Genomic DNA, 14,455 nt, shown 5'->3' with positions numbered 1-14,455 from the left:
CTTCCTCATCTTCCTCCTCTTCCTCCTCCTCCTTCTTCCTCCTCCTCTTCATCCTCTTCCTCATCTTCCTCCTCCTCTTCCTCCTCATCCTCCTCATCCTTCTCCTTTTCTCCTCTCTCTTCTCTCCTGGCTTGTGTCCCAAATGGCACCCTATTCCTTATATAGTGCACAGGCGCTGGGCAAGAGTAGTGCACTATATAGGGAATAGGGTGCTATTGATGGACCGATTTTATATGATTTATATATCTCTTCACTAAGACCTAAAGACGCTCAAATGATGTCACTGGATGGGTGTTTGAGTTCTTAAGTCACTGTGAACGTCATCACAGAGCAGAAATAGAGAAGAACAGTAGGAAGACAGTGGTTTGGTGTGAGTGTTTGGGTGTCCTCACTCGTCATCTGGGTAAACACTGACCACAGAATTTCAATCAGGCTCTCTGCCTGAATCGTATGAATGGACCAATGACAGTTTTAAATAAGGAGTGGGCTGATGATACTGAATGGACATCAGTGCTCTGAATGTCTTCCCAGAGCAGAGACGGGCCAACAGAAAGAGAGAGTGATACAATTCCACCAGCTGTTTGTTCTTTCTGACAGGTCCCTTGTCTGTCCCTAGTTTGACCTCTTTACAAATGTGGTAGTGTGTTTAGATGGGACTCTGTCATTTGTCATGCACCATGGGTCTCCGTTTGTACTGACGGCGATGTGGGGGGGGGAATAAACTAAAACATTCCAACTCTGAAACAATACAAAAAAGAAACATTTGTAGACATTATATCCTAGCCAAATCTTTAATGACTACAACATATTTGTGACAACACTGTTTCTTTTTTAGTTTTGTTGCAGAGTTGGAATGGAAGTGTTACAGTTCAAATTCAACCTCATTTCTGCATGACACCATTCTGCATTCATACTGTATAACCTTTTCCTGCATTAAACTATCTCAAATGTTTAAAGCGTATGTTGAAGGTGTGGTTGGTACCTAGTGAACTTTCTATTCTGTCTTTTGTCATGTGGTTTCCTGACAGGTTCAATAAGAACGGCATCGATCTGAACAGAAACTTCCCAGATGCCTTCTCTAAGAAGGAGAGTGGAGGGCAAGAGATAGAGGTGAGAGCCATTATGGACTGGCTGAAGACTGAGAGCTTCGTCCTGTCGGCTAACCTGCACGGTGGGGCTGTGGTGGCCAGCTACCCCTACGACAACAGCAACGGAGGTACGTTACACCATTACACACAGAGAGGGGGAGGGAAAGAGAGCGATCCTAATAGAGAGACTACTAGAATGACTACAGAGTAACAATATGTGTCTAATGGAGAGACTACTAGAATGACTACAGAGTAACAATAGGTGTCTAATAGAGAGACTACTAGAATGACTACAGAGTAACAATAGGTGTCTAATAGAGCGACTACTAGAATGACTACAGAGTAACAATAGGTGTATAATAGAGAGACTACTAGAATGACTACAGAGTAACAATAGGTGTCTAATAGAGACTACTAGAATGACTACAGAGTAACAATAGGTGTCAAATAGAGACTACTAGAATGACTACAGAGTAACAATAGGTGTCTAATAGAGACTACTAGAATGACTACAGAGTAACAATAGGTGTCTAATAGAGAGACTACTAGAATGACTACAGAGTAACAATAGGTGTCTAATAGAGAGACTACTAGAATGACTACAGAGTAACAATAGGTGTCTAATAGAGAGACTACTAGAATGACTACAGAGTAACAATAGGTGTCTAATAGAGAGACTACTAGAATGACTGCAGAGTAACAATAGGTGTCTAATAGAGAGAGACTACTAGAATGACTACAGAGTAACAATAGGTGTCTAATAGAGAGACTACTAGAATGACTACATAGTAACAATATGTGTATAATAGAGACTACTAGAATGACTACAGAGTAACAATAGGTGTCTAATAGAGACTACTAGAATGACTACATAGTAACAATATGTGTATAATAGAGAGACTACTAGCATGACTACAGAGTAACAATAGGTGTCTAATAGAGACTACTAGAATGACTACAGAGTAACAATAGGTGTCTAATAGAGACTACTAGAATGACTACAGAGTAACAATAGGTGTCCAATAGAGACTACTAGAATGACTACAGAGTAACAATATGTGTCTAATAGAGAGACTACTGGGATGACTACAGAGTAACAATATGTGTCTAATAGAGAGACTACTAGGATGACTACAGAGTAACAATAGGTGTCTGATAGAGACTACTAGAATGACTACAGAGTAACAATAAGTGTCTAATAGAGAGACTACTATAATGACTACAGAGTAACAATAGGTGTCTAATAGAGAGACTACTATAATGACTACAGAGTAACAATAGGTGTCTAATAGAGACTACTATAATGACTACAGAGTAACAATAGGTGTCTAATAGAGACTGCTAGAATGACTACAGAGTAACAATAGGTGTCTAATAGAGAGACTACTAGAATGACTACAGAGTAACAATAGGTGTCTAATAGAGAGACTACTAGAATGACTACAGAGTAACAATAGGTGTACAATAGAGACTACTAGAATGACTACAGAGTAACAATATGTGTCTAATAGAGAGACTACTAGAATGACTACAGAGTAACAATAGGTGTCTAATAGAGACTACTAGAATGACTACAGAGTAACAATAGGTGTCTAATAGAGAGACTACTAGAATGACTACAGAGCAACAATAAGTGTCTAATAGAGAGACTATTAGAATGACTACAGAGTAGAGTAACAATAGGTGTCTAATAGAGATACTACTAGAATGACTACAGAGTAACAATATGTGTCTAATAGAGACTACTATCATGACTACAGAGTAACAATAGGTGTCTAATAGAGAGACTACTATAATGACTACAGAGTAACAATAGGTGTCTAATAGAGAGACTACTATAATGACTACAGAGTAACAATAGGTGTCTAATAGAGACTACTAGAATGACTACAGAGTAAAAATAGGTGTCTAATAGAGAGATTACTAGAATGACTACAGAGTAACAATATGTGTCTAATAGAGACTACTAGAATGACTACAGAGTAACAATAGGTGTATAATAGAGACTACTAGAATGACTACAGAGTGGCAATAGGTGTCTAATAGAGAGACTACTAGAATGACTACAGAGTAACAATAGGTGTCTAATAGAGAGACTACTAGAATGACTACAGAGTAACAATATGTGTCTAATAGAGACTACTAGAATGACTACAGAGTAACAATAGGTGTCCAATAGAGACTACTAGAATGACTACAGAGTAACAATAGGTGTCTAATAGAGAGACTACTAGAATGACTGCAGAGTAACAATAGGTGTCTAATAGAGAGACTACTAGAATGACTACAGAGTAACAATAGGTGTCTAATAGAGAGACTACTAGAATGACTACATAGTAACAATATGTGTATAATAGAGAGACTACTAGAATGACTACAGAGTAACAATAGGTGTCTAATAGAGACTACTAGAATGACTACATAGTAACAATATGTGTATAATAGAGAGACTACTAGCATGACTACAGAGTAACAATAGGTGTCTAATAGAGACTACTAGAATGACTACAGAGTAACAATAGGTGTCTAATAGAGACTACTAGAATGACTACAGAGTAACAATAGGTGTCCAATAGAGACTACTAGAATGACTACAGAGTAACAATATGTGTCTAATAGAGAGACTACTAGGATGACTACAGAGTAACAATATGTGTCTAATAGAGAGACTACTAGGATGACTACAGAGTAACAATAGGTGTCCGATAGAGACTACTAGAATGACTACAGAGTAACAATAAGTGTCTAATAGAGAGACTACTATAATGACTACAGAGTAACAATAGGTGTCTAATAGAGAGACTACTATAATGACTACAGAGTAACAATAGGTGTCTAATAGAGACTACTATAATGACTACAGAGTAACAATAGGTGTCTAATAGAGACTGCTAGAATGACTACAGAGTAACAATAGGTGTCTAATAGAGAGACTACTAGAATGACTACAGAGTAACAATAGGTGTCTAATAGAGAGACTACTAGAATGACTACAGAGTAACAATAGGTGCTCTAATAGAGACTACTAGAATGACTACAGAGTAACAATATGTGTCTAATAGAGAGACTACTAGAATGACTACAGAGTAACAATAGGTGTCTAATAGAGACTACTAGAATGACTACAGAGTAACAATAGGTGTCTAATAGAGAGACTACTAGAATGACTACAGAGCAACAATAAGTGTCCAATAGAGAGACTATTAGAATGACTACAGAGTAGAGTAACAATAGGTGTCTAATAGAGATACTACTAGAATGACTACAGAGTAACAATATGTGTCTAATAGAGACTACTATCATGACTACAGAGTAACAATAGGTGTCTAATAGAGAGACTACTATAATGACTACAGAGTAACAATAGGTGTCTAATAGAGAGACTACTATAATGACTACAGAGTAACAATAGGTGTCTAATAGAGACTACTAGAATGACTACAGAGTAAAAATAGGTGTCTAATAGAGAGAATTACTAGAATGACTACAGAGTAACAATATGTGTCTAATAGAGACTACTAGAATGACTACAGAGTAACAATAGGTGTATAATAGAGACTACTAGAATGACTACAGAGTGGCAATAGGTGTCTAATAGAGAGACTACTAGAATGACTACAGAGTAACAATAGGTGTCTAATAGAGAGACTACTAGAATGACTACAGAGTAACAATATGTGTCTAATAGAGACTACTAGAATGACTACAGAGTAACAATAGGTGTCCAATAGAGACTACTAGAATGACTACAGAGTAACAATAGGTGTCCAATAGAGACTACTAGAATGACTACAGAGTAACAATATGTGTCTAATAGAGAGACTACTAGAATGACTACAGAGTAACAATATGTGTCTAATAGAGAACTACTAGGATGACTACAGAGTAACAATAGGTGTCTAATAGAGACTACTAGAATGACTACAGAGTAACAATAGGTGTCTAATAGAGAGACTACTATAATGGCTACAGAGTAACAATAGGTGTCTAATAGAGACTACTAGAATGACTACAGAGTAACAAAAGGTGTCTAATAGAGAGACTACTAGAATGAATACAGAGTAACAATAGGTGTCTAATAGAGACTGCTAGAATGACTACAGAGTAACAATAGGTGTCTAATAGAGAGACTACTAGAATGACTGCAGAGTAACAATAGGTGTCTAATAAGAGACTACTAGAATGACTACAGAGTAACAATAGGTGTCCAATAGAGACCACTAGAATGACTACAGAGTAACAATAGGTGTCTAATAGAGACTACTAGAATGACTACAGAGTAACAATAGGTGTCTAATAGAGACTACTAGAATGACTACAGAGTAACAATAGGTGTCTAATAGAGAACTACTAGAATGACTACAGAGTAACAATAGGTGTCTAATAGAGACTACTAGAATGACTACAGAGTAACAATAGGTGTCTAATAGAGAGACTACTAGAATGGCTACAGAGTAACAATAGGTGTCCAATAGAGACTACTAGAATGACTACAGAGTAACAATGGGTGTCTAATAGAGAGACTACTAGAATGACTACAGAGTAACAATAGGTGTCTAATAGAGACTACTAGAATGACTACAGAGTAACAATAGGTGTCCAATAGAGACTACTAGAATGACTACAGAGTAACAATATGTGTCTAATAGAGAGACTACTAGGATGACTACAGAGTAACAATATGTGTCTAATAGAGAGACTACTAGAATGACTACAGAGTAACAATAGGTGTCTAATAGAGACTACTAGAATGACTACAGAGTAACAATAGGTGTCCAATAGAGACTACTAGAATGACTACAGAGTAACAATAGGTGTCTAATAGAGAACTACTAGAATGACTACAGAGTAACAATAGGTGTCTAATAGAGACTACTAGGAATGACTACAGAGTAGAGTAACAATAGGTGTATAATAAGAGAACTACTAGAATGACTACAGAGTAACAATAGGTGTCTAATAGAGAGACTACTAGAATGACTACAGAGTAACAATAGGTGTCTAATAGAGAGACTACTAGAATGACTACAGAGTAACAATAGGTGTCTAATAGAGAGACTACTAGAATGACTACAGAGTAACAATAGGTGTCTAATAGAGACTACTAGAATGACTACAGAGTAACAATATGTGTCTAATAGAGAGACTACTAGAATGACTACAGAGTAACAATAGGTGTCTAATAGAGACTACTAGAATGACTACAGAGTAACAATAGGTGTCTAATAGAGAGACTACTAGAATGACTACAGAGCAACAATAAGTGTCTAATAGAGAGACTATTAGAATGACTACAGAGTAGAGTAACAATAGGTGTCTAATAGAGATACTACTAGAATGACTACAGAGTAACAATATGTGTCTAATAGAGACTACTATCATGACTACAGAGTAACAATAGGTGTCTAATAGAGAGACTACTATAATGACTACAGAGTAACAATAGGTGTCTAATAGAGAGACTACTATAATGACTACAGAGTAACAATAGGTGTCTAATAGAGACTACTAGAATGACTACAGAGTAACAATAGGTGTATAATAGAGACTACTAGAATGACTACAGAGTGGCAATAGGTGTCTAATAGAGAGACTACTAGAATGACTACAGAGTAACAATAGGTGTCTAATAGAGAGACTACTAGAATGACTACAGAGTAACAATATGTGTCTAATAGAGACTACTAGAATGACTACAGAGTAACAATAGGTGTCCAATAGAGACTACTAGAATGACTACAGAGTAACAATAGGTGTCTAATAGAGAGACTACTAGAATGACTGCAGAGTAACAATAGGTGTCTAATAGAGAGACTACTAGAATGACTACAGAGTAACAATAGGTGTCTAATAGAGAGACTACTAGAATGACTACATAGTAACAATATGTGTATAATAGAGAGACTACTAGAATGACTACAGAGTAACAATAGGTGTCTAATAGAGACTACTAGAATGACTACATAGTAACAATATGTGTATAATAGAGAGACTACTAGCATGACTACAGAGTAACAATAGGTGTCTAATAGAGACTACTAGAATGACTACAGAGTAACAATAGGTGTCTAATAGAGACTACTAGAATGACTACAGAGTAACAATAGGTGTCCAATAGAGACTACTAGAATGACTACAGAGTAACAATATGTGTCTAATAGAGAGACTACTAGGATGACTACAGAGTAACAATATGTGTCTAATAGAGAGACTACTAGGATGACTACAGAGTAACAATAGGTGTCCGATAGAGACTACTAGAATGACTACAGAGTAACAATAAGTGTCTAATAGAGAGACTACTATAATGACTACAGAGTAACAATAGGTGTCTAATAGAGAGACTACTATAATGACTACAGAGTAACAATAGGTGTCTAATAGAGACTACTATAATGACTACAGAGTAACAATAGGTGTCTAATAGAGACTGCTAGAATGACAACAGAGTAACAATAGGTGTCTAATAGAGAGACTACTAGAATGACTACAGAGTAACAATAGGTGTCTAATAGAGAGACTACTAGAATGACTACAGAGTAACAATAGGTGTCTAATAGAGACTACTAGAATGACTACAGAGTAACAATATGTGTCTAATAGAGAGACTACTAGAATGACTACAGAGTAACAATAGGTGTCTAATAGAGACTACTAGAATGACTACAGAGTAACAATAGGTGTCTAATAGAGAGACTACTAGAATGACTACAGAGCAACAATAAGTGTCTAATAGAGAGACTATTAGAATGACTACAGAGTAGAGTAACAATAGGTGTCTAATAGAGATACTACTAGAATGACTACAGAGTAACAATATGTGTCTAATAGAGACTACTATCATGACTACAGAGTAACAATAGGTGTCTAATAGAGAGACTACTATAATGACTACAGAGTAACAATAGGTGTCTAATAGAGATACTACTATAATGACTACAGAGTAACAATAGGTGTCTAATAGAGACTACTAGAATGACTACAGAGTAAAAATAGGTGTCTAATAGAGAGATTACTAGAATGACTACAGAGTAACAATATGTGTCTAATAGAGACTACTAGAATGACTACAGAGTAACAATAGGTGTATAATAGAGACTACTAGAATGACTACAGAGTGGCAATAGGTGTCTAATAGAGAGACTACTAGAATGACTACAGAGTAACAATAGGTGTCTAATAGAGAGACTACTAGAATGACTACAGAGTAACAATATGTGTCTAATAGAGACTACTAGAACGACTACAGAGTAACAATAGGTGTCCAATAGAGACTACTAGAATGACTACAGAGTAACAATAGGTGTCCAATAGAGACTACTAGAATGACTACAGAGTAACAATATGTGTCTAATAGAGAGACTACTAGAATGACTACAGAGTAACAATATGTGTCTAATAGAGAGACTACTAGGATGACTACAGAGTAACAATAGGTGTCTAATAGAGACTACTAGAATGACTACAGAGTAACAATAGGTGTCTAATAGAGAGACTACTATAATGGCTACAGAGTAACAATAGGTGTCTAATAGAGACTACTAGAATGACTACAGAGTAACAAAAGGTGTCTAATAGAGAGACTACTAGAATGAATACAGAGTAACAATAGGTGTCTAATAGAGACTGCTAGAATGACTACAGAGTAACAATAGGTGTCTAATAGAGAGACTACTAGAATGACTGCAGAGTAACAATAGGTGTCTAATAGAGAGACTACTAGAATGACTACAGAGTAACAATAGGTGTCCAATAGAGACTACTAGAATGACTACAGAGTAACAATAGGTGTCTAATAGAGACTACTAGAATGACTACAGAGTAACAATAGGTGTCTAATAGAGACTACTAGAATGACTACAGAGTAACAATAGGTGTCTAATAGAGAGACTACTAGAATGACTACAGAGTAACAATAGGTGTCTAATAGAGACTACTAGAATGACTACAGAGTAACAATAGGTGTCTAATAGAGAGACTACTAGAATGGCTACAGAGTAACAATAGGTGTCCAATAGAGACTACTAGAATGACTACAGAGTAACAATGGGTGTCTAATAGAGAGACTACTAGAATGACTACAGAGTAACAATAGGTGTCTAATAGAGACTACTAGAATGACTACAGAGTAACAATAGGTGTCCAATAGAGACTACTAGAATGACTACAGAGTAACAATATGTGTCTAATAGAGAGACTACTAGGATGACTACAGAGTAACAATATGTGTCTAATAGAGAGACTACTAGAATGACTACAGAGTAACAATAGGTGTCTAATAGAGACTACTAGAATGACTACAGAGTAACAATAGGTGTCCAATAGAGACTACTAGAATGACTACAGAGTAACAATAGGTGTCTAATAGAGAGACTACTAGAATGACTACAGAGTAACAATAGGTGTCTAATAGAGAGACTACTAGAATGACTACAGAGTAGAGTAACAATAGGTGTATAATAGAGAGACTACTAGAATGACTACAGAGTAACAATAGGTGTCTAATAGAGAGACTACTAGAATGACTACAGAGTAACAATAGGTGTCTAATAGAGACTACTAGAATGACTACAGAGTAACAATAGGTGTCTAATAGAGATACTACTAGAATGACTACAGAGTAACAATAGGTGTCTAATAGAGACTACTAGAATGACTACAGAGTAACAATAGGTGTCTAATAGAGAGACTACTAGAATGACTACAGAGCAACAATAAGTGTCTAATAGAGAGACTATTAGAATGACTACAGAGTAGAGTAACAATAGGTGTCTAATAGAGAGACTACTAGAATGACTACAGAGTAACAACATGTGTCTAATAGAGACTACTATCATGACTACAGAGTAACAATAGGTGTCTAATAGAGACTACTAGAATGACTACAGAGTAACAATAGGTGTCTAATAGAGAGACTACTAGAATGACTACAGAGCAACAATAAGTGTCTAATAGAGAGACTATTAGAATGACTACAGAGTAGAGTAACAATAGGTGTCTAATAGAGAGACTACTAGAATGACTACAGAGTAACAACATGTATTTAATAGAGACTACTATCATGACTACAGAGTAACAATAGGTGTCTAATAGAGACTACTAGAATGACTACAGAGTAACAATAGGTGTCTAATAGAGAGACTACTATAATGACTACAGAGTAACAATAGGTGTCTAATAGAGACTACTAGAATGACTACAGAGTAAAAATAGGTGTCTAATAGAGAGATTACTAGAATGACTACAGAGTAACAATATGTGTCTAATAGAGACTACTAGAATGACTACAGAGTAACAATATGTGTCCAATAGAGACTACTAGAATGACTACAGAGTAACAATAGGTGTCTAATAGAGACTTCTAGAATGACTACAGAGTAACAATAGCTGTCTAATAGAGAGACTACTAAACTAGAATGACTACAGAGTAGCAATAGGTGTCTAATAGAGAGACTACTAGAATGACTACAGAGTAACAATAGGTGTCTAATAGAGAGACTACTACAATGACTACAGAGTAACAATAGGTGTCTAATAGAGAGAATACTAGAATGACTACAGAGTAACAATTGGTGTCTAATAGAGAGACTACTAGAATGACTACAGAGTAACAATAGGTGTCCAATATAGACTACTAGAATGACTACAGAGTAACAATAGGTGTCTAACAGAGACTACTAGAATGACTACAGAGTAACAATAGGTGTCTAATAGAGACTACTAGAATGACTACAGAGTAACAATAGGTGTCTAATAGAGACTACTAGAATGACTACAGAGTAACAATAGGTGTCTAATAGAGAGACTACTAGAATGACTACAGAGTAACAATAGGTGTCTAATAGAGACTACTAGAATGACTACAGAGTAACAATAGGTGTCTAATAGAGAGACTACTAGAATGGCTACAGAGTAACAATAGGTGTCCAATAGAGACTACTAGAATGACTACAGAGTAACAATGGGTGTCTAATAGAGAGACTACTAGAATGACTACAGAGTAACAATAGGTGTCTAATAGAGAGACTACTAGAATGACTACAGAGTAACAATAGGTGTCTAATAGAGAGACTACTAGAATTACTACAGAGTAACAATAGGTGTCTAATAGAGAGACTACTAGAATGACTACAGAGTAACAATAGGTGTCCAATAGAGACTACTAGAATGACTACAGAGTAACAATAGGTGTCCAATAGAGAGACTACTACAATGACTACAGAGTAACAATAGGTGTCTAATAGAGAGAATACTAGAATGACTACAGAGTAACAATTGGTGTCTAATAGAGAGACTACTAGAATGACTACAGAGTAACAATAGGTGTCCAATATAGACTACTAGAATGACTACAGAGTAACAATAGGTGTCTAACAGAGACTACTAGAATGACTACAGAGTAACAATAGGTGTCTAATAGAGACTACTAGAATGACTACAGAGTAACAATAGGTGTCTAATAGAGACTACTAGAATGACTACAGAGTAACAATAGGTGTCTAATAGAGAGACTACTAGAATGACTACAGAGTAACAATAGGTGTCTAATAGAGACTACTAGAATGACTACAGAGTAACAATAGGTGTCTAATAGAGAGACTACTAGAATGGCTACAGAGTAACAATAGGTGTCCAATAGAGACTACTAGAATGACTACAGAGTAACAATGGGTGTCTAATAGAGAGACTACTAGAATGACTACAGAGTAACAATAGGTGTCTAATAGAGAGACTACTAGAATGACTACAGAGTAACAATAGGTGTCTAATAGAGAGACTACTAGAATTACTACAGAGTAACAATAGGTGTCTAATAGAGAGACTACTAGAATGACTACAGAGTAACAATAGGTGTCCAATAGAGACTACTAGAATGACTACAGAGTAACAATAGGTGTCCAATAGAGACTACTAGAATGACTACAGAGTAACAATAGGTGTCTAATAGAGAGACTACTAGAATGACTACAGAGTAACAATAGGTGTCTAATAGAGACTACTAGAATGACTACAGAGTAACAATAGGTGTCTAATAGAGAGACTACTAGAATGACTACAGAGTAACAATAGGTGTCCAATAGAGACTACTAGAATGACTACAGAGTAACAATAGGTGTCTAATAGAGAGACTACTAGAATGACTACAGAGCAACAATAGGTGTCTAATAGAGACTACTAGAATGACTACAGAGTAACAATAGGTGTCTAATAGAGACTACTAGAATGACTACAGAGTAACAATAGGTGTCTAATAGAGAGACTACTAGAATGACTACAGAGTAACAATAGGTGTCTAATAGAGACTACTAGAATGACTACAGAGTAACAATAGGTGTCTAATAGAGAGACTACTAAATTAGAATGACTACAGAGTAGCAATAGGTGTCTAATAGAGATACTACTAGAATGACTACAGAGTAACAATAGGTGTCTAATAGAGAGACTACTAGAATGACTACAGAGTAACAATAGGTGTCTAATAGAGAGACTACTAGAATGACTACAGAGTAACAATGGGTGTCTAATAGAGAGACTACTAGAATGACTACAGAGTAACAATAGGTGTCTAATAGAGAGACTACTAGAATGACTACAGAGTAACAATAGGTGTCCAATAGAGACTACTAGAATTACTACAGAGTAACAATAGGTGTCTAATAGAGAGACTACTATAATGACTACAGAGTAACAATAGGTGTCTAATAGAGAGACTACTATAATGACTACAGAGTAACAATAGGTGTCTAATAGAGAGACTACTAGAATGACTACAGAGTAACAATAGGTGTCTAATAGAGACTGATAGAATGACTACAGAGTAACAATAGGTGTCTAATAGAGAGACTACTAGAATGACTACATAGTAACAATAGGTGTCTAATAGAGACTACTAGAATGACTACAGAGTAACAATAGGTGTCTAATAGAGAGACTACTAGAATGACTAAAGAGTAACAATAGGTGTCCAATAGAGACTACTAGAATGACTACAGAGTAGCAATAGGTGTCTAATAGAGAGACTACTAGAATGACTACAGAGTAACAATATGTGTCCAATAGAGACTACTAGAATGACTACAGAGTAACAATAGGTGTCTAATGGAGACTACTAGAATGACTACAGAGTAACAATAGGTGTCTAATAGAGAGACTACTAAATTAGAATGACTACAGAGTAGCAATAGGTGTCTAATAGAGAGACTACTAGAATGACTACAGAGTAACAATAGGTGTCTAATAGAGAGACTACTAGAATGACTACAGAGTAACAATAGGTGTCTAATAGAGAGACTACTGGAATGACTACAGAGTAACAATAGTTGTCTAATAGAGAGAATACTAGAATGACTACAGAGTAACAATTGGTGTCTAATAGAGAGACTACTAGAATGACTACAGAGTAACAATTGGTGTCTAATAGAGAGACTACTAGAATGACTACAGAGTAACAATAGGTGTCCAATAGAGACTACTAGAATGACTACAGAGTAACAATAGGTGTCTAATAGAGACTACTAGAATGACTACAGAGTAACAATAGGTGTCGAATAGAGACTACTAGAATGACTACAGAGTAACAATGGGTGTCCAATAGAGAGACTACTAGAATGACTACAGAGTAACAATATGTGTCCAATAGAGACTACTAGAATGACTACAGAGTAACAATAGGTGTCTAATAGAGACTACTAGAATGACTACAGAGTAACAATAGGTGTCTAATAGAGAGACTACTATATTAGAATGACTACAGAGTAGCAATAGGTGTCTAATTGAGAGACTACTAGAATGACTACAGAGTAACAATAGGTGTCTAATAGAGAGACTACTAGAATGACTACAGAGTAACAATAGGTGTCTAATAGAGAGACTACTAGAATGACTACAGAGTAACAATAGGTGTCCAATAGAGACTACTAGAATGACTACAGAGTAACAATAGGTGTCTAATAGAGACTACTAGAATGACTACAGAGTAACAATAGGTGTCTAATAGAGAGACTACTAGAATGACTACAGAGTAACAATAGGTGTCCAATAGAGACTACTAGAATGACTACAGAGTAACAATGGGTGTCTAATAGAGAGACTACTAGAATGACTACAGAGTAACAATAGGTGTCCAATAGAGACTACTAGAATGACTACAGAGTAACAATAGGTGTCTAATAGAGACTACTAGAATGACTACAGAGTAACAATAGGTGTCTAATAGAGAGACTACTAGAATGACTACAGAGTAACAATAGGTGTCTAATAGAGACTACTAGAATGACTACAGAGTAACAATAGGTGTCTAATAGAGAGACTACTAGAATGACTACAGAGTAACAATAGGTGTCTAATAGAGAGACTACTAGAATGAC

The 14,455-nt window shown here is 35.9% G+C and overlaps 1 protein-coding gene across 1 annotated transcript in view; it reads left to right on the top strand.

Annotated features, from left to right (window-relative positions):
• Positions 1–14,455, top strand: part of cpm (carboxypeptidase M) — an 86,374-nt gene that overhangs the window by 58,515 nt on the left and 13,404 nt on the right. Inside the window, exon 5 of the mRNA XM_045221522.1 lies at positions 1,029–1,216. Within this exon, the coding sequence (XP_045077457.1) occupies positions 1,029–1,216 (188 nt within the window). The remainder of the gene's footprint in view (positions 1–1,028; positions 1,217–14,455) is intronic.

This window comes from Coregonus clupeaformis, chromosome 7, assembly GCF_020615455.1.
Source record: "Coregonus clupeaformis isolate EN_2021a chromosome 7, ASM2061545v1, whole genome shotgun sequence".
Classification (NCBI taxonomy): Eukaryota; Metazoa; Chordata; class Actinopteri; order Salmoniformes; family Salmonidae; genus Coregonus; species Coregonus clupeaformis.
Note: the sequence above shows the minus strand (reverse complement) of the source record. Positions and strands in the feature narration are given on the sequence as shown.